We start from the raw sequence: 21,950 nt of genomic DNA, 5'->3' as shown, positions 1-21,950 counted from the left end.
CAGCTGTCTCTTGATGGATTTGGTGTATGCATCTGCAAGTCACCAACATCCAACTTTTCTTTCTGAGGTAAAGTACAGAGTTTAAACTGAGGAAAACATACGAGTTGTACAGTGAAATTATCTTGTGCATTTTCATTCTGGATTTCTTGCCGATCATGATATTTACTCAACAAATGGGTATTTCTCTAAAATATATTGCAGCCTTGTCCTTTATGATCTGAACCTGCTTGCCAGTTTTCAATATCAGGATCTCCCATAGTTGACAATGCAGCTGCCGTTAAGGAATGGCTGATAACTATTATTGATATGCTTTTATAATGAAAACCTGAGACATAGTGGGACAAGCATGTACACTGAGACAGCTTAAATATTACTATCTACATATATGAGGTGCGTGTTGAAACTTACATTACAGGCAGTGGAGATTTAGAAATTTGTTCAACTCTAATACAGATCCAGAGAACTAAGGCAATACCTACTTGACTCTGTTTTTCCTGGTATGGGATCTCACAGCTTTCCATCCCCAGTAAAGACAGCATCCCTCCCCCTTTTTCATAAGTAGACAGTTCTTCTTTTCTAGTGTATACCTAATTTGTTACACTTGTTGCACCTTATTTACAGTGAGTTGACACTACCATTAAGTGATGGTAATCACTGGACAGCCTTTCAAGAGCTCACATAAAGCTCAATTACTCATGGAGAAAACAATCATCCCAGAAGCTGAGCCTGTACTTAGCGGCTGAGTTAGAGAATTAATTTTAAATGGATAGTTTGCTGTTGGGAGATCTGAAAATGTATAATACATGAAGACGTAGTTAATCTGATTTCGTGATGCTTTCTTCTACTTGCGTTCCTTGGTAATTGCCATGTAGCTGCATTAAGTAGCATCACAGACATTCCTCCAGTTAGGCTTTAAGGGACTATGTGATTTGTTAAAGCTTGGTGCTGATAGCGGTAGATGAAGGCGTTTGAGAAGAACTAGTGAAGTACAGTTTCGTTTAAAGAGTTATATCTTCCAAAATTGTGAGAACAACAGTGGAAAACATTAAGAGAATAGCTAGACTGCATTGTAGCAGTGGGCTTCTTTTTTTTGTCTTTCCTTTCTGTTTATTTTGAATGTATTATTGTAGATCTATAATAGAATTTAAAAAAACCAGCTGCTGTAGTTCCTGGATTTGGAACTAAACTGTCAACATGTATGGTGCAAAGAAAATGTGTGTTTGTCTATGAAAAGGTGTAGAAAGTTTATTTTGTAAAATGATATGACTGCAACCTGAAAATGGTCACGGCTACAACACATACATAGTATATCTGTAGGGCTTTTCTTCACAAATGTAAACATGCAGCATCTTCAAAATCACTGAACTGATAATTTGTCAAATAGCCATAGGCATGATGATAACTATTGAGCTTCCTTAGTGCAATGTCTGGTTTTTTTGTTCGGTGGGGGTTTTTTTGTTTGTTTGTTTTAATATGTGCAGTACGGCATTTCATGGAGTAGGGAGAGTGACAGAAAGAGAAGGCTGTTTGGGAATTTGTTTATTTTTTTCTGTCGAGAGGAAGAATCCTTCTAGAGCAAGAGCAGTTCCCCAGGATTCTTGGCAGCATATTTTAAAGCATAAAATCATGCCTGTCCAGATGCTTTAGTGACTACTACTTGCTCTTCCATTCAGTGATTCTCAACTCTACTGAGTTCAGTCATGAGACTAGATTCAAGTAAAGAACAGTGCTTTCAATCCAATCCTCAAAGCTACCTACGTTTTTCCCTAAATCTTCATATATGATTTTTTTTTCAGTACAGATTCTTTGACAAGTGAAAATTGAAAGTAGAATTGGTTAGGAGAAAAAAATATTGAAAAGTGAGAGAAGATTGGAATTACTTTGGAACTGTTCAGTCATGATTCAGCAAAGAAGAAGGAAGACACCAATTTGATTTCGTAATTATGGGTGGGGCATGGGGGGATCACTGATGACAAGTGGAAGGGGGGAAAAGAGTGCTAAGTATAAATTAAAAGTTATTAAACATAGAAAGTTGGTAAGGATAGCTAAATAATTCACAGAAAAATATTCCAGGGTAGACATTAAATATTACATGAGAAGAAGCCCAATAGTGATATAGGAGATAACATGTCAGACACATTTATAAAATTATTACTGCTGATAGAACAAAAGCAGAACGATTCAATAACTGTTTGCTTTGTGTGTGGAAACAATCTGCCCAACATACATGCATTATACAGAAATGCCTGATTACTTTCTGGAATGTTAGTAACTAGAAATACTTGTTAGACATGGTTTCAAAGTAGATGTAGGTACCATCTAGTACATGAGAGCTGTTAAATTCAAGATAGTGATCTTAATGAAGGGGCCAAAAGGATGAAACTTCATGCTTTGTAAGAAGGCTACAATGCTGTTTCCTATTCTTGAAAAATGTAGGTCCATGTTGGATCAACAAAAACTAGATTTCAAAAATATTTATCAATTTCATAGTCTAAGACATACCTCTAAGTAGCCTTCTAGTTACATTAACGAGCCTTTTAAGTAGAGGGAATGAGAATCTCATCCTCAGAAACATTTAGTCTATCTCAGAAAGGGCCCAGACATACCACTTTTACAGCATGTCCTTGGAAATTGGCAAACAAATGCTGTGTTACACCATCGGCCGGAGATGGAGGCTGAAACTCTTTTCCCTTTAGTTGTTCTGCCTGGAACACGGTGAAATAGGGGTATTTCATCTGTTGTGTCATAATATTATACAATGCTGGATGCATTTGTAGGACAGTATCTTCCCCATAAAGCAATCCATTTTTTAAAAACTGCGTGTTCTTATAATGTTTAGAAGTTTAGGATACTCTTTGCAGAAAAAAAATCATTCAAAGACGTGTGTGACCTTGTTAGTAGTTTCTGGATGAAGAAGTTTTATATAAAAGGAAGGCACTTATGTCTGTGTGTGGCGTGTACACAGATCTCCTTACTCTGGGATTTTTAGAGGTAACCTGCTGCTGTAGTCGTCTTGACAGAGTTGAATGAGGTTGCATTTGGGTTAGAGCAGAGTAAAGACTGTTGTCATTATGTGAATGTGATTCATTTTCTTGCTCAAGAATTCCTTATTAGTTGAGTTCATCCTCGGACTCTGATGTTTGCTTACATCTTTAATGCTAACAGTCTTGAAATGTCATGTGCACTCAACTGCAAACCAACAAAATGACCCCCACAGTGCAGCTTAGCATTAATATTGTTTTGTGTAAGGGGGAGATGTTAATAAGTGATTATATTTAACTCCTGAGAGACGTCATCATTCTGAATTTATCCCTAGTGTTGTGGGGGTTTCTTTTAAATAATTTTAACAGTACAAATGTAAGAAAATAATTTTACCTACAGAAAATAACATTTATATGCAGAAAAGATCATTTGTATTTTGGAAGTGTTAAACTTGTTTCAGGACTGGTCTTTGTGTCTTTGTGGCTAACTCTTGATTTTCTTTGAGACATGACAATTTCCCCCCAACCCCCCTGCAAATGTGCAAGATCCAGACAGGAATAACACCACAAAGTTTGTTTATTTTGGCAATAATTTGGTTTCCTTGTCTAGATAAACAGCAGTACTTAGGATCCCATTCCCAAGTGGGGTGCATTACTTTGTTAAAGATCCCTTGGTAATAAGTTTAAAAATATAAGACAAATTCTAATGAAATCAGTGAGCATGTTAATTCACAATAGCTGAGAACCCAGTTCAGTAGTTGCATATTTTTTCTTATCATACCGTTAGGTTTGAGGTAGGTTCCTGTTTGAAATTTTTCCCTGCACTGTTGCAGATCTTATTTCTTTCCAGAGGAAACATCTGAAGTGCCTTCAGTATCATGTTCAGCCTTTTAGGATGATTTCTATTAATGTATTTCAGCATTCAGAGCAAAAATGTGTTTGATAAGATCCTTGTTATAATATTTAGACATCTACTCATAAGCAGTGCGAAGGTGACAGTGTAAGGGACCACATTCGATATAATTCCTCCGTATCACTTCCTCATCAGAAGTCTGGCATAATAGAACGTGCCACCTTGAATGGCATAAAGTAGTTTTTTTCCACTTCTGAACATTTTTAGCTGTTTTATTTCTTTCTCACTGAACAAATGTGAATGTTAATGCACCCACTGAAGTGACTACTGTTTTTGTGTTTTGGTTTTTTTTTGTGTGTTTTCCCAAGATTGACACTTGGGAGTTCATATGCAAAGGAACGTGCATAACAGCTTTCTATATATTACGTTGATGATTGCTATAACTACAGAAGCACAGAATGAGGAGAAACAAAACCCTGGGAGTATATAAACAAACTAGATTTTGGTGTTCTTATTCACAAATGGTATTCAACAAGTCTGATAAGAACAGCCTCTAATAATAAAGAAATGTACTCTGAAGTAAAGATGTTCTTTGAAGTATGCCCCTTACCTGTACTGTTCTATTGTCTGTCATTCCTACTAATTTACAATTATTGTAAAAATATTACATGTTTAAATTCATGCCATTTTGGTGGAATCTATATTTGTGTAAGCTAATTTAAAACTACTTAAACTAGTAATAAACCAAATGAAACTGTTTACTAGAGAGATTTCTGTATGACAGCTCTTTCATTGTATTTTTTACTTTGTGTCTTTTTGGTGTATCCAACTGAGAAAGCGTGCAGTCTTGTTCTACCCACCTTTCCTGTACTGATTTTCCAGCAACACTCTTGCTTTTACAAACATCTTTCAAAATAGAATTGCATGTTAATTACACATATTACATGGTATTAATCTACCTCGGTTCTTGCCTTATACTTAAGCCATTGTTTATGCACAAGATTGCATTCAGCAAAGGAAACCAGAGGAGAGCCTCAGAATGTTTTTTTGCCTTCTTGTTGAATACTAGAGATTTCATTAAAAAGTGCTGTGATAGGGAGGCTCATCCCCCATGCAGTACTGCTATTTGTCACATACCCTGAGTGCTCTCAGCAGTAGCAGAGAGTAGCCATTTCTACAGGATTGCTTATGTCTGGAACCAGATCTGGTGGTGTCCTCACTGTTTGGATCAGTGAATAGCAGTGGTATGTAACAAGGAATTTGTGGTTGGTAACTAGGCTATTCGCCTGAGCAGGGCATCACTTTCATGTTTTCAGTGGTGAGCAGAAAAGAGCATTCTTCATCTGCTGCTGGAGCTCTCGGCATCAGATTGGCTTTCAAAAACTGTGTTTGGTTGTTGCAATAGAAAGTTTCTATTAAAAGCTGTCAAAATACAAACATTAGGGTAAATTCAGAGATGAATGTAGAGGTGTTATACTATTAAGTCAAGTCATCTTAAAGCTTCTTTCCTTTTCTCCCTCTGCTTCCCAAAGCACGACTTTGTAATATCAAGAGTAAGATAATCTTAAAAAAAAAAAAAAAAAAAAGTTTACTTAACTTGCCACTTCTTTACATAACACCTCTGAATTACAACCAGAAATCTGAAGAGAAAACTGTTTCAAATGAAGTAGTTAGAAACTTGAGGGACAACAAGAAAAGGCATGTGGCCAAAAAAAAAAAAAAAAAGGTAGGGAGGGGAATAGGGAAGAGTCTAAACTGGAGGATTGCATCCTTACTGTAGCTTATGCTTCTGTGCCTTTTGAGTTACTGTTAGAGTTTCAGCAATTAGAAAGTGGAAATAAGTTTGGAGCAATTGTGCAGATCTATATATAGCACCTCTGTGTTTCAGCTTTTACCTAAAACATACAGTGTTTAGAGGCACTACATCACAAGAATGTTGCATATGGCAGTGCTTCCCCTCAGTGAATGTCATCTCTTCTTTCCTGTTAAAAATTGTGTTTGGTAGAACTGCTTGCGAGTCGCTGTGCTTTCTGTGTGCTTAGTAACAGCATGGGTGAAAGATGCCCAAACAGCTGTGGGGCATGTAGTAATGCCAGATAACTGTGTAGTATTCAGAGACAAGAATTAATCTGCTGATTTGTGATGCATCCAGTGGAAATACTGTAATCTAATGAACAGTTTAACATTTTCCTTGGAGAGCCTGTTGATGTAATTGCAATAGTGCTTACACTTGAATAGTTGATAGCATGTAAGTAGAAAAGGCAAAGAATGGTGAGGGGAAGTGAGACATAAACTAGCATGATCCCTGAGGTGTAAAAGAAAAGGAATTTGGAGAGTCAGATGATGAGAATTTCAAAACCCATCTTCATTTTCTTCAACACACGTTACAGGAAGGGAATTTCCATCCATCCTAAGGGCTTGTTTGGGTAAGTGTGGGCTATTTTTTGAGGATTAGGATTTAGGTGCTTGGAATTTGTTTTGTAACACATTATTTTGATTAAATGAAAACATTTGGACTTGATTAAATTAGTTTATCTGGACCTGTTCAAGGTTGTTTGAGTATCTTGAAAACAAATTGCATGATGTAATTGCACGGAAAACTGTATAATAGTGGTTTCCTAGCTGCTTTGTTGATGATTTCATGCCCTATTCTTGTGTTTCCAACCCATAGCTGTGGCAGCTTTATTTGGATTCATGTTGCAAATGTTCTCCTTTTTCTATGCATTCAGTCTTTCAGAGAATCCCTTTGGGGGCACCTTGATACACCTTCTTTACTTGGCTTATTTTGAACAGTGATACCCCCCAAGCTGTGCAGGGCTGGGGGGAATTAAGGTCTTTGGATGCCAGAGAAATCAAAGCTTGTTATTACCAATTAATTGCCCAAGGATGAGAAGAATACTTAAAATGTTTGTAATTCCTTAAACCTGTCTTTACATTTTGAAAGGATAGATGTTCATATATAGATATATTAAGAAATTGTTAAATTTGTTCGATCATACGTTGGCTGATCCTTAAGACACTTGAGACACTTGGTTTACAGCAGATCTGAGTGAAGAATTTGTTGCCTTTCTTAGGTCCATTGATACTTCCTTTGTTTTTTTTGTAAGATACCCACATGTGAACTGAAATTTCTTGTCATCTTATGCAGACTTATCTCCACATTTTTATCAGGCTCCGAGCAGCTAGAGGGTATCACACCATAATGGATATTTTTGTTTCTTTCTTTCTTTTTTTTTTTTTTTCCTTTTCAGAGGAAATGGCAACAGCCCAGTGAGAATCAGGCTCCAGAGCGCCCTTTGTCTGAATGCCAGTTGTGAACATACGTGCAAACCCAGCATCTTCTAATGGTCTCTCCCAGCACTTGGGTCTGTTTTTTGTTGGGAATGTCCCCTATGCCTCTGGCAGTGTTGAGCCATTCTGTTTAAATTTTTTAACCTCAATGACAAAACAAAACAAAGAAAAAAAACTTTCATCAGAAGTTGAGCTGTTCAAAAACCCTGGCTTTATATCCTGTTCCTATCTTTAGTGGTCCTTTCCCCAGGGCTTTTTGGTCTTTGTTAACCTGAGATTCCCAGAGCCTTGTCAAGGGAAAGTAGTGTTTCCTTCCTCTGCCTTTTTGGAGGCTTACCCCACTTCAGCTCACTTTTCTCAAACGTGTGTAATTCCAGTTCTGGTGAACTTGTGTGTCTGTGATTTCTAGCACCAGTTTCATAATCAAATGTAGCCATTTCTCCTGGCCATAACTTACCTGAGGAAACATTGCAATTTGTCTGTGTGTGTGCTTATTATACTTATTTAAAATTTTAAGATATTTTATTTCAACCATTTATTTGCCATTTGAGATTATCAAGTTTTCAGTTTAGCCTGGCAATCACATCCTATTTGTTTTACATGCCTGAGTAGAACTTATAATTGTATATTTCAGAATTTTTAATTTTTTATTACAGAATTTTATATTCTCAAAATAGTTATAATGTATTCTAATTGAAAGCTTATTCCTCATACATTAGGCCAGACCTTCAAGACATATAAATCAGTACATCTGTACATAAATCTGTTAACTGAGTGATTTGCACCATGTGATAATGTGAGCAGCTTGGAATTTTTATTTTCTGTTATATGTAAATACTGAGACATTAAATATTCTTCATTATTTACCTCATAGTGGACCTTTCAGTGGTATTTGTTTGCACTTATTTGCACAAATTATTTGTGTGAATATCCACAGCAGTTATGAAAAGGGACATGAATGAACTCTTTTTTTATTGGTATCTTCCTTTCCAGTATTTTTAGTACAAACTTTGTTTGCTTGCAAGCAAAGCTTTTAACATGCCCATTCGTTACCCAGTGGGCTCCTGCAGGAGAGGAAAGCCTGAAGAGCACCCTGTAATGCAGAGATACCTGTGTGATATGGCCTTCCAGACACTGGCTGCTTTATAGGAATAGAAGTTCAGAAGAAATTAAAATTTTTTGGTGGAAATACTGGGTATATTTATATTGTTTAAAAGCTGGTTTTTGCACATTACCTTGTTGCCTTGGGCAGGAAGAAAATCTATGGGATAAGCTTCTTGCACTTGAGGAATTAGTGAGATGATTTCTGTTTGCCTTTGTTCCACTGTACTTCTTTCAAACACCAAATTGCTGTTGTCCTAATGCTGCTTTACACTATTTCATTGTGTGATGTTACTTTTGTGGGAAAACCACCTTAGCTTTCAACCCTGCTCAGGCAGATCTTTACAAGTACCTAAAATGCTTTGTAAGTTGTCACCATTACAGTAAACCTGCTTGTTTGTGGTAGCTCAGGGAGAAATTGTACTGGAGTGAGAGAGAGATAGCTGTCATGCTTTAGTTACTCTGGGCTCAACAATCCTTCATTTTACACTGAAGTAACAGCCGTTCTGTAAGGACATCTTTTATACGCTTGGATAAAGTTCCAACTGGGACCCAAAAAAGTGAGGCCTGTGCTGGCATGGATAGCCTTCTGAAGTCAACTAGGCCTTTTAGCACAGTGCTACAGCTTGAAGTACTTTCTGTCAGTTTATATGAAATTAAAATATGAGATAAGATGAGAAAAATAATGAATATACATTTGCAGAACAGAGTGGAAAAACAATTCTGGCTGTTTACATTTGTGTGTGGACCTATCTGGCCATCAGACATCGCTGTTCCAGACCCTGTCAGTACACTACGGGGGCACTCTGTGGCAAGCTGGACTGATTGTGCTGTTTCTTGAGCACTTTTCCTGGGCCAAGTGAATTACGCAGTTGGGTTGGAACTCCTTGGGCTGCTGAATGTCCTGCTTTGTCTTCTTACAACACACAGGTTCCTTTTCCAATACTGACTATTTACAGTATTAATAATAGTAATAGGCTGCAGTCATCCAGAGATTACACCACTTGGAATAATAAGCACTAGGTTCCTAATTACCTTCCATTATCTACAGTTTCTCATTTTCATTGTAATTCAATACAGACCAAGCAATACCAATCCAGCAAAATACCATAATTACTGTAAAGTCTAGATTTTTATTTATTTATTTTTACAGTCAGAATCTTATCTTAAAGCTGACAAATGGATACTGTATTGCTGTTTCTCCAAGAATCTTTGATTTCTGAAAAAATGACCTTAGTTTGTGTTGAACAAAAGCTCACAGGAGTCCTCCTGTTGTTTTTGCATCATTTAGTTCTTGAAAATGTTGACAGCTCAGCTAGATTGTGGTTGATTATAAGGTCTCACATCATATTTTTAGAAAGTGCTGAACCATGCCTATTACTGTTTGTATTTCTGAGTTAAGAAATAGTTTTCATTCAATGTTGATGTTTTTCATGTTTCATCTGATAATTTATTTTGCCGTAAATGTGCAAGTACTAGCTGGCACAGAAGTAACTACCCTTGTCTTTATAGTGGAGTTAAAATATTGTAATACTTCGGAATTTGTCTCTGAAATCATTTGAGTAGAGTCTTCCGATATTTTTATGATTTTCATGGGTGGGTATACAAATTAGCTTCTTTTATATGAGAGATAAATGTTAAGCAAAATACAGATACTCAGTAAGACATGGTTTTCTGGAGAACAACCAAGGCTCACAGTGAAAAGGGAAAATTTATCCCCAGTACTGTCTAGTCTCTGGTGAGTTTTTCCCCAGTCTTCCAGGGAAGTGTAAGTGGTCCAGGATTTTCAGAAATGGGAGGCTGACTAAATAAGGATACCTGTGTTGAGGTATGAATAAGAGGTGCAGCCAGGCACCATATTAATTTAGCGTCTTGCTTAATAGTATAATGAAATAAAATAGCTGAGATTTTTAAGGGAGGCATGTGCTTGCTGTGTTTGTCATGGAAAGAAGATGCAAACCAGGCAGAGGTCAAAAGGAGTGTTTGTCATGGAAGGAAGGTGCGAACCAGGCAGAGGTCACAAGGAGGGGAAAGGAAGTGGTTCTACCACAAGGCAATTAAAAATGCATATCAGATAGATAGTCATTCCTCAGATACCAGAAGAATGAAGGGCCCCAGCTCTATGCGTTTCCTCCTCAACTTCTGTGTGATACGTGGTCAGATAAAATGAAAGCTGAAGTCATTAACAAAATTTTTCTTTCTGTTTTCATTTCAGTTATTTGCCACCTTCCATGCATGAATGGAGGCCAGTGTAGTTCTAGAGATAAATGCCAGTGCCCTCCTAATTACACTGGTAAACTCTGTCAGATCCCTGTGCAGACTGCCAATACTCCAAAACTATACCATCACCCACAACAGGTGAACAAGGCTGTAGGATCACAAATAATCCACTCCACTCATACTTTACCACTGACGATGTCTGGACAGCAAGGTGTAAAAGGTAACTTTTTTCCTTAATAGATATTTTTTCCTTTGGAGTTGATTTTATTAACTACTTCTGGGTATCCAACTAGTAATGATAGTGATCTGTCTACATAGTTTTAATCTTGACACCACAACTTAAATCGTGAACTCAGCAGAGTGACTGGAAAGTATTTTGCTCAGTGACTGAAAAAATAAGAAATAACAGTGCTATTCAAAAGTTTATAAGTAAAATTACTTTGCTTTATGGTGGAATTTAATGCAGATTGCAGAGTCCAATGATAATGCAGGGGGCTTCTTCCAGGACTGTAAACCTGTTTGAATGATTGGGGCTGAACAGAGTCCATAAATTGCAGTATACCTAGATAGAAAGTTGCAAGTGATTCCATGGTTACTAGTAGAGGGAAGAGACAATGCTTTTCAACATTACAAAACTTAAATCTAATGTAAAACTATAAGTACAATCCATGTTTATCTTTGTTATATCATTTGGTAAAGTCCTATAAGTTAATTTTGTGGTGAACTTTTTAATGTAGATAGGCCATGATATGATTCAGTTCAATAGAACATTCTTTCCAGGTCATATAACAATATCATAGAAAAAAATGGTAAAGATTTCCTACTGCCGATGCTGTGAAGGCCAAGGATCAAAAACAAGAAAAACTGTGATGTTAATCAAATTTTGCCCAGTCAAAGAAGGTTCAGTCAGCTTCAGGTTTCTGTTTCCCCTAATGCTTTTTTGTGAGGTGGCAAGTTCTGATGACCTTGAAGAGAAGTGTTGAATGATTCCCATGTGCCCTATGACATTTTATCTTGGTGAGATCCTGTCCATATGGAGAGACCCCTGCAATTCAGTTTCAAAGCATGTGAATATGGTTTGTTTGAATTGCCAGATTGATTTTTCTTGTCAAGGGTAATTTTACAATTACCTCTCCAAGACTGCTGCTTCTGAATAAAAACAAAATATATGGGGAAAAGATGTGAGGAGGCTCAGTTGTTGGCAACTAATTCCTGAATAATTTTGCTAAAAGAGGCCTAACTATTTATATGTTTGGATAAATATAATCTAATGTAGTAATTCTGTTTTCAGAAAGGGACATAGCTGTGAAGGAAGTGTTGACAGTATCTTTCTGGAAACACAATATTTTAGAATTTTTTTTAAGTATCTGTTCTATCTTTTCAATGGTTTTCTTCTCTAGGGACTGCTACGCAGTCCACTGGGAAACTGTTTCCACTGACATGTTGGAGTATTAGTCCTTAAAGCTCCCGAGAGATTTTCTGAATAAAAAAAAAAAAAAAAAAGGGGGGGGGGGGGGGAAGCAGGGGGGAGGAGTGAGAGAATATAATTACCTAAACATTTAGCAGAGCAGCAATTTATTTCTGAGACTATTTCATTCTAGATCAAATTATTTTAGACAACATGGTGGACCATAAAAGAAATTTTATTTAAGACAGTTGTTTTTCAGATTTAGAGTTGCTGTCTTAAAACATACAATAGGTTTCTCATTGCTAAAGAGTCTGACCTCTTGAAAATTTTTTTCCTGACCCTTGAGTCATCATCAGAACCATCAGCAGTCATAATGCCTTTTCTTCTCTTTCCATGCCGAAATGCGGGTGTTGGATTGTGGAGAGAGGAATGTTTCATTTCTTTCAAGGAAAGAATAAAACAATCCATCCTGAAATGGCTGACAGAAATAAAAATTAATCAGCACATCTAGGCAATGATGCAAGACCTGGAGAGGATTGTGGTAATAATAGTACATGGGAGGAACCAGCCTAAATTTGATGTTTTCAGCATCTGAACATCTCTAGGTGGATTGCTAGGTTAAAGCAGAACATTATTCAGTGGTTTCTTTTACGGGCTAATATATTTTTTAGATTTATCAGCTGGAGAAGCTAGTTGAAGGGATCCCTCTTCATACATAAAAATGCATGATAGTAAGTCTGGGGTGAGTTTTGTGCTTTTCATAGCCAGACTATGCTGTCTTGCCTTGCCGTGCAAAACCAGTCTAAGAGCCTAAGAAGGGCCTTGCTGCTTCTCCTTTTAACACTGAATCTTTTCCTTGTGGGTTTACCTATAACAGAACTCATGTAGTATTAATTTTGCTTGAAGGTTGTTTTCTGCTACAGGCAAGATCTGAAGAGCCTTTAAGGCCCTGTAGCTGTATTTTGCTGGCTTTCTACTACCTTATTCCTGATGTTTCTGTCTGCAATATGTTGTAGATTTTCATAAATGAAACAATGCAAGGCAGAGTAAAAATAAATTTGTTTCTTTTAAGGAATTCATATATGAGACCAATTAATACTGCTAAATGTGCCTAGAGAAATGAAAATAATGTGAAAAACCAAAGGCAATTTCTACAAAATAATATAATTTTAGAGCAGCTAAAATAAATAAAATATGCTTCCTGGGAAGTGGATCTGTGAGGTTGAAATTTGTAAATAAGAACTGAAAATGCCTAATCAAGTTCCAAAGAACAGTTTGGTCTCCTGGAGGCAAGGAGACAATTGAGAAGACTCAACAATCCAGTATGCGTTATAGAGAAAGTATGTCAAATGGTATTTGTTGGTTCTTGGTGTTTGGAAGGGGTGTTGCATCTAATGGATTGGTTGGCCTTGAGTAGTCTGTGCAGTACTTACTGACAAGAGAGACCCAGTCAGACACAGTAAATAACTTTGCTATGCAGCTTACAAACTATAAAACTTTTTACACACCTTTCCTCCCTGCCCACCTTTACCCCCTACCCCCAGTAATTTGAGTTACATGTTTAAAAGGCATTTTGTGTTTCTGTGCACATTACGTTGACTGGAGGGTCTCAGTCTATATACCCAGACTTAAAACTACAACTGTATTTAAAAATGGAAGTATCTGAAAAACATTTCCTCCCTCTTTATCTGCCAAATCCTGAATTCAATGTTCAGTGAAGGGAGTGGTGATTTTAGATGGTTGAGATGCTAGCAACTCTTGCAGGGGCAAACTTGGGACTTGGCAGGTATATAAAGGTGAAGGGATGAAATCTGAAGCTTTTTCTGTGTTCCAGAGAAAGATGATCAATCTGAAAAAGAAAATAAAGCTTACTATATATCCAAATATAACCCATTAGAGTTTGAATTCTGGAACTTTGGGATTCTTATTACACAGTATGACCGCAAATATTAATGTCACACCAGCCAATTTGGACATCCATGTTTACATAGCAGTCTTTACAATCCTATAATGTCATTCCTTCAGGTGTGAAGAGTTTTCATTTTCTTGCTTTGTTAATGAGACTCTATGCGTTCTTTCAGCTTTCGCTCTAACCCCCAAATCTGGGTTTCATTTTTATTTCAGTCACTTTAAGGCACTCTGTAAAAATTCTAATGTACAAAAAAGAAATCTTAGAGGTGCCTTTTTTGACATATTTTATTACCAATTTTTCTTATGTGTTTTTCCTTCAATTATTTTAGTGAAGTTCCCTCCTAACATAGTGAATATCCATGTGAAACATCCCCCTGAAGCCTCAGTTCAGATCCATCAAGTTTCAAGAATTGACAGCTCATCAACAGGACAAAAAGTGAAAGTACCTCAGCCAGTACATCCACAGGTCTCTTACCAAGGTCTTCCGTATCAGAAGACCCAGAAAGGACATACTACTTACACAAATCAACAACCCATTCCTCATATGTTTCCTGTTTCAGTTAAAACTCAGCTTGGGCGCTGCTTCCAGGAGACTATTGGGACACAGGTAAGAAATGTTTGCTAAGGCTTTTGAGACAGGTAGCTTTAAAACAATATTATAAAACAATGAAAAAAAATTTCACCAGTTGCCTGGAAAGGACACATTCAACATTCTTTTCTGAAAGAAAATTACTTTAAGAATGTAAAATTTTTACAAAATAACATTTTTCTGAACCTCCTTCTCCTTCAAGCTAATGGCTTCATTTTCTGTGGACTTGGATCCCTGACATTCTGATCTCAGCTGTGCTAGCCATAACTTCCCCATTTATAAGCTATTTCTCCAAATAAAAAAAACATGACTTAAATCCTAGTTCCCTCTCTCCTGATTGAACAGCTAAGGTTACACCATCTTCCACAGCTTGTACTGTCTTTGAGTTTAGTGAGTCTTTTTGCATGTATATCTCAACAGCCAGTGTTTTTCAAGGAGTTGCAGTTTTCACTGAAATTCCTATTCAACAACTTCATATGTTTTACAGTATTGTAGGCTAATGTTTTGAATTTGTTGAAATGTGACCATTGAATAGGGTAGAAAAATCATGAAAGCCAACTGAGTGTTTGCTAGAGCATTAAAACCTTAGATCAGTTTAAAATGATATGTTCACATCAGTTTTTACATGAGTATTCAAAATTGCATATCTTCTTTCAGCTCTTGACAGCACTTTAATAAGCAACGCAGTGTTAACATTTTTGCATATTTGTATATATGTGTAAATATATAGAGAGACCAAAAAAAGCATCTGTGAAGAAATTGTAAAAACATTAGTAAGACCCTGTTATTTATTGCTTATCACCTTGCCGAAATTTAACTTTTCAGATCAATTTTTTTTAAGCCGAAGGCATGCCTCAGGCTGAAATTTTGTGGGAGGTTTCAGGAAAATCACTCACTTATTTTGAGGGTTGATGTTAGAGAATGAAAGGTTACTGGTTTTGGTCCTTCCAGCAACATGCACTGAAAGTTAGCCAATTTTGAAACATCTAAAAATATATCTATTTCCATTATATTCCACAAACATTTGTTAGATGTTGGCAGCAAAATTCTCCAAAGAGTTCACCTGCACAGAACATGGTCTGACTTCCCCTCAAAGGGACAGCACCCATCATCCCTGAAATGCAGGACTGGAGCAAAATGTCCTTTACAAGTGTTGAGCTGTCAGTGAATGCTGCAATGCCAAGCATTAGAACTGAGAGCAAGGAAATTTTCTCAGAGCTCCCAGGCAGCACCTCACCCCACCCCCTGACGCCCCTTACCCCCCCCACCCCCCAAAAAAAAGGGGGGGGGGGCGGGGAAGGAAGAGACCTCACTCACAGAGGGGCAAGGAGCTTTGGAGAGGATCAGTGATGGGAAACAGACAGAAGCAGAAGCAGGGTGAGGGTAATCTCAGTGACAGATCCCAAGGTAGTGATAGTAGTTACCTTCTGGAACCTCAAACTGAAATCACAGTTCCTTAGTCTCAATCACCCTCCGCCAGCAAAAAAGAACTGACTTTTTTCCTGCAAAATATTTTTCTCTCTTCCTTTCAGTGACTGGCTTCTGCAGAGTATTGTAGTATTTCTAGTGGTGGCCTAATTAACTCTAGTTTCAGAAGTTGCTGTGGAAGTAGAGATCTCAAAACCTCCTCATGCTAGGCCATCACATGAGGGTGTTTAAAAATAATTCATTCTGGAAATGCAATGGAAGAAGTAAATTTAAATGTCATCATGCCCCAAAAACATTTCTAGAAGACCAGAGTTAAGGTTGCATATGAAACGTTAAAGGCTGGTACTCACTAACTGTTGAATGCTTGATTTGGGATCCACAGAGTTAATTTATACTGATGAGTTCTTCGTGCTTGTCTGTTTCAGGAATAGTAAAACCTTGAGTTTATTCTTGCAGAAGTGTTGAAGGACATGTTCAAATGAAAGTTCATGGATTTTACATGACAAAATGAAGCAGGGCCTGTGTCAAACAGCCATTTTTCTGTATTTCCTAAGAATGAGAGATCTAACAAACATGGTGTTATAATATGCAATCATAAAATTCTGGAAATAATTATGATAATTAATGGTTTCTTATTATTTATTTGTATTTCTATTTGCACTTATAGGGGAAGACAAAATTCCCTCCTTGGGCTTAGACTTGGCACTGGGTGCTATATCTTTTATCTCTTACCTCTTATACTTGATCAATTTGTTGTCTGTTCTTTCTGCCACACGCATGAGTGAGGTATTTTGAATGACACAGCCAAAACTTTCAGTGTCCTGTGCATGCCCCTCACGTTACAATGGTTTTAAAACTAAAGCTTACTCATCACTCACTGGAAGACAGTAATGTGCTTCCTTTAAAGGGGGAGAAAAGGGAAAATATGCTTGCGTTGCCCTCATGCCTGACTTGAAACCCTACTAAATACTTAATCTCCAATTTTTGTAATTTTTTTTTTTTCAGTATTCCCCTGGAAAAATGGTCTTTGCAGTGCTCTCAAGAAATGGTAGTCCCTCCTAGTTTAGAATAATGCATGTTCTCATTTTTTACAAATTCCATTGATCCTTTCTGTGTCAGTCTTGGAGAAGAGCATAGTAAGGATTTCAGAGGCCTTTTGTTATTTAGTATAATGGTTCAGTTAAAAATTGGACTTGTAGTGTAGCATTTTGTAGAGCATTCATTTAAGACCTTGCCATAAATATAGATTTAAATGACTCATTCCCCTTTCAAATTTGAACCTGAAATGTTAATATTTTTCCTTCAGTCAGGCAATGCATATTATTTATTTGTATGTTAAATAGACCTTGAACTGGGAAAGACACTCTTTTTTTTTTTTTTTTAACACCTGAATAGATCTATTCTGAAAGAATTTGGTTTTCTGTTTCTTTGATATTTGCTTTGCTAAATACAAGGTTTCTCTATTTGTTCAGACGAGATGCTAAACTGAGCTTTCCCTATTAGTAGCAATGTCCTTTCTGGTGTTGATGCTGGATAATTTTGTTATCCGTACTTTTTTCAACAATCATCAGTGTTTGTACATTTTTTTGCAGGGTGGATTGTATATTTGGCTTCAGAAATGTTTTATTAAATATCCTAGGGTCAGAGGTGACTTTACTGTCTATAGAGCAGATTGATGGAATGATATGAGTGTGGCCTCTTCTAGGCAAATTAACCAAGTTAATAAAGCCTTTGCTGAACTTACTTTTGGTCCAGGCTAAAAGCACAGGATAAAAACTATGAGAATCTCTACTGTGTTTTTTTGTGCATGTAACCTCTACCATTCTGTGTTTCTCTCCATATCTTGTTCTCTCCTTCTTCCTTGAATTTCAGCTGGTCTTCAATTACAGGTCCTTTGATTTTAATGCTTTGTTTTTGTTAGAGCCTTCTGTGGAATATTTTTCATCTCCCACCACATGCTTCCCCACCTTAGTTAAATTCCTTTAATGTATCTCATTCAAAAACAGTAGTCCTGCAAAAACAGTAGGATAGTTGCTATATTCAAATCCCTAGACATCCAGGGCCTATTTTCTGCAGTGTATTTCCAAGAGAGCACATACTGTTAAAGTTACCAGCTGGAGCCACCCTGAACTCCAGCTTGGAGGACATTATGGTACAGAGAGCTGAAGAATCTGGTCATATTCTCAGGCCTCCTATCACTCCTAATTAACAACGTAGAAATTCTTCTAGACTTCCTATTCGCTTAGTTGTCTGTAGTATTGTGACTATAAACAAAGGCAGCAACCATGAGAAAAAGGTAGTAAAAGATGTGTGAAAAGATGTCAGTCTACAGGCTTAGAAGGACAGGAGGAGAGAGAGAAGGGCTAGAGGAATGACATTTCCTGGTTTAATTAAGGTAGATAAAGAAAGATGTATGTTTTCATAAATACATGTACACATGTATGTATGCGTTGCTTAATTGTGACTATTTCCTGAAGTGCCCTTAGCATTTGGAAATAAAGTAGAAAGAGCAACTATGAAAGTAATACTTATATTTCAATTTTTAAAAATTAATATAGGAAGCAAATAGTGTTCTGGGTGGTTCTTTCTTCTACTTGTCAATTCACTTTTCCTGGCTGCCTCTCTTCTCTAAGTGGAACACTTAGCAATTATTTCTCCTCAGGGAGATGTTAAAGATGATTGCTCCAGGATAGCTTACAATGTTGCTTGATAGCTTACTATGATATGTTGCATACAAAAGTTGTGCTTCATCAAATGGTCTCCTAGTATAAAAAAAAATTTTGCAGGGTATATCATAAACTAAAAATTAAGATGCAGGCCAGAAACTTATTGTTGTGATAAAAATATAGGAAACAAACCTTTACTTAAACTTGCACCTTATTTTGTAGAAAATAATGTTGAGAAAACAGAGACTTGAAGTTGGGAAACAGATACAATGGAAGCAGTAGGACAAAAATCCCACTTAAGATGGAAAACAGTAAATTTCTGGAGAGCAGTGTATGTTACAGTGCTTTCAAAAGCTGGAGACTGGACAGGGTGTCCTGCATGGTTCTTTATAGGCATGTAGTCCTGTGTTTCTGAAATCCAAGGAGTCAGTCATCTCGGACCACTGATTCTCCAAGTTCTACTTAAAAATCAAACAAATAAGGAAGATTATGTTTCTCTCCTTTAATTCCTCCTCTTCAGCTGCTTTTCATTTTAATTCTAATAAAAATGCCTTTATTATGACACAGAATATCTTGTTATTTCCCAAAATACTTCTATAAAGTCAGTGGTGCACCTAGTAAAGATTATGTTGGTAATCTCAAATCCTGTTAATTTTGTGTATGATTACTTTGCACTTAGATAGAGAAAAGAATGCAGATGCCTATTATCTGTCAAATTCATATAAACATAATTAAGCACTGCTTTTTTTTCCCTCCCTTAAGATCACTTTGAAGTGTCTACTGAGTATATTCATGTGTTTTCCTATGGTTACTGCATTTCAGTATTTTGGCTAAAAAAGTCTTCTCAGAATTGATTGGTCTCTTTTTTGCTTAACTGTAAAGGAGGAGGCATTTTTTTGCAAAACAGCAAGAAATTGGAGAAGCTGGTATTTCCAAATTTCTCTAAAGCAGGCTCTTTCTGAATAGATTCACAAGTAATGCTCTTCTCTTCAGCAGACATTTTTGAGTATCAGTTTTACTGAAGGAGACTTCTGGTGATCTCAGCATCTATAATCTAAAAACAGAATAAAAAAGAGTTGTTAGTCTAAAGAGAGACAGATATTGAAGTTGCTTACCTGGCTGAAGGCAACACATGCCAAAAAGTCCAGAAGAGAAGCTGGCTAAGAATTCATGTCTGCCCATGCTTGTTCATTCCTCCTTACTGTCCCACAGTTGTGCTGGTGTAATTGCTGAGAGGAGCTGGACTGCTCTCTAAAATGATCACTGAAAGAATTTAAAAAATGTTGTCTTCTGATCCCCCCTTTTTGTTGGGGTGTTTTCAGTTTGGGTTGTGGTGTTCCACAGGTTGTGGTGTTCAGGGGATATGTTCCACTCCTCATTTGTCAGTTGTTTGCTGAATGATGCTTTGTGCTTCCCTTGTAAAGTACTTTGAAAGGTGTTGCAGAAAAGGTCTGTACTTGTTACAGCTCTGTTGAGAAGGTTGCCTGAACTAGAGTTGTTCTGGTACTGTGAAGTGAAATTTGATGTATTATAATAATACTTTGGAAAACCATATTAAAGAACAAAAAAAATATCACCTATAGTAGACAATAGAAGCATATTTTTATAGTTTTGGGGTTTAATAAATTAAGCTAAATAACATTAATGGTGAATACTAGTAAAGACTTTATTGAAAATTTTAAGGGCTGTCCATTTTTCAGTGTGATCAAAACATATGCATTCAAATGTGTTTTAAATGCTGCTTAGTTCTGATAAATAACAAGTATGATAAACAGATGTTAGGTTATCAGCATCTTTAGTGGGATAAATTTATATGGAAATAGTTTATTTAATACTGTGTTTCAGTAATGTCTTTTACAGGAAATGTTTTGGTTTGAGCAACACCCTTCTCTCTGCTGTCAGACTTGGTAGAATACAAAATAAGCCAAGTGATAGGTGGCAGCTGGAAAAGGTCAGAAGTTGTCAACATTGTATCATGATAAAGATTCTGACTGCAACTCATTAAGCATTGACTTAACTTGATTCAGACAAGGTCATACACTGATCAGGTACTTGATATTGGGAATATACATAAAGTTTTTAGGAACTAGGCTTAGATCACTGATGAGTTTTTCATGATGGGAAATAGTAAACAAAGGCATCAAAGTTTTTGAGTAAGAAATCAGAGCAGCAAAATGTGTTGATAGCTCTTAATGCATAACCTAATGTATTGATACTAGTGTATGGAATATGATTGTAGTGCATGTAGTCTGGAGGCAATGACGGTAGCAGTATGCCAGTTGAAGTCATTCATTAAACTGTATAAATATCCCTGTTGAACTTCAGATTTAACAGAACATTTCCTATGGAGGTAAATTTGTGGTATTTTCAATTTTTGACAGCTATATGAAATGTACTTCCTTATTTTATATTCTTTAGGCAGGAAAAATGATACAAGTAAAATTCTGTGCTTCATACTGGTACTTTTTTTCTTAGAGCACTTTAAAAACCTTTTTTTCTTAGAATAGTCTTAAAAATACCATCTCATAAAATAAAATAACTGTCTGGAATTCCTTGAAGCTCATGGCTTGGCTTCTGAAGTTTTTAAACAAACAGACTGTCAGAAATCAGTGTGGATTCATTTCCAGGATTAATGCTTCATTCGCAATAGATTCTTTGCAAGATCAATACCCTGAAATATCAGAAGATTAAACATGTATCAGATACCAAAAACACCAAACATTGTTTTAATTACTCAAATAGACAAAAGCTGGGTAATTTTTCTTGCCTATGAAGAATGTTCTGCTTAAGCCAAAACAAATTCTTTACCAGTTCTTTTAGAAAGTCTGGAAGTATTTAAGTTTCTCTCCTCTGCTTATGAGACAATGCCTGTTAGTGAGCCAGTGGTACATGGGATAATACTCTTCATTTGTAACTACCTGTCATTCAGCTGGTCAGTAAGCTAATCAAGTGTGTTTGTTAATTGTTTCAGTAATATGGTTTATTAAGTTTGAGGTTTCTTACTCTGTTTGTTGTGCCTATAGGAAAAAAAAGAAGCAACAATCCAAGATCTGTGCCTGTTGAATAGTTTACAGAAAGTTAAAACAGTGTATCCATTCACTTCTGCTATTGTGGTATGTGAAATGCAGTCTTTTGAGCTGAATCCCAGAGTCTTTAGCCATTAACTTAGGCAAAACACCTATCAATTTCAAACATATTTAATCATGTGACACTCCTTTATTTATGCCTGTATTGTGGTTTTAACTAACAGCTCGGGACAGGGATTAGTAGATGGGCCATGCAGGAGTGGGAGTCCCAGGAAACGTGGTCTCTGGGCTGGAATCCTCTGCAGTTGCCCTGAGACTAATTGCCAGACTGGGGTATCTACTCCACTTTACAGGGAGCTGAATAAATTCCTTCTACTGCCCTAGCAGAGAGATTTCAAGGATATAATCCTTCCTGTTCCCTGGCATTGGAAAACACATGAAATCCTGGTGGCAGTGCACAACTCAAGTACTGTTAG

The 21,950-nt window shown here is 36.7% G+C and overlaps 1 protein-coding gene across 8 annotated transcripts in view; it reads left to right on the top strand.

The window, feature by feature from the left end:
• LTBP1 (latent transforming growth factor beta binding protein 1) overlaps nucleotides 1–21,950 on the top strand; it is a 205,088-nt gene that overhangs the window by 81,844 nt on the left and 101,294 nt on the right. For 7 of the 8 annotated variants that reach the window (XM_049830886.1, XM_049830883.1, XM_049830884.1 and 4 more), the window contains 2 exons: nucleotides 10,442–10,666; nucleotides 14,095–14,372. In XM_049830886.1, coding sequence (XP_049686843.1) covers nucleotides 10,442–10,666; nucleotides 14,095–14,372 — 503 coding nt within the window. The remainder of the gene's footprint in view (nucleotides 1–10,441; nucleotides 10,667–14,094; nucleotides 14,373–21,950) is intronic. The other variant, XM_049830887.1, reaches the window with a different exon arrangement.

Source organism: Accipiter gentilis, chromosome 28 (genome assembly GCF_929443795.1).
Source record: "Accipiter gentilis chromosome 28, bAccGen1.1, whole genome shotgun sequence".
In the NCBI taxonomy this organism is placed as follows: Eukaryota; Metazoa; Chordata; class Aves; order Accipitriformes; family Accipitridae; genus Astur; species Astur gentilis.
The sequence above is the reverse complement of the archived record's forward strand: the minus strand, read 5'-3'. Positions and strand labels throughout refer to the sequence as shown.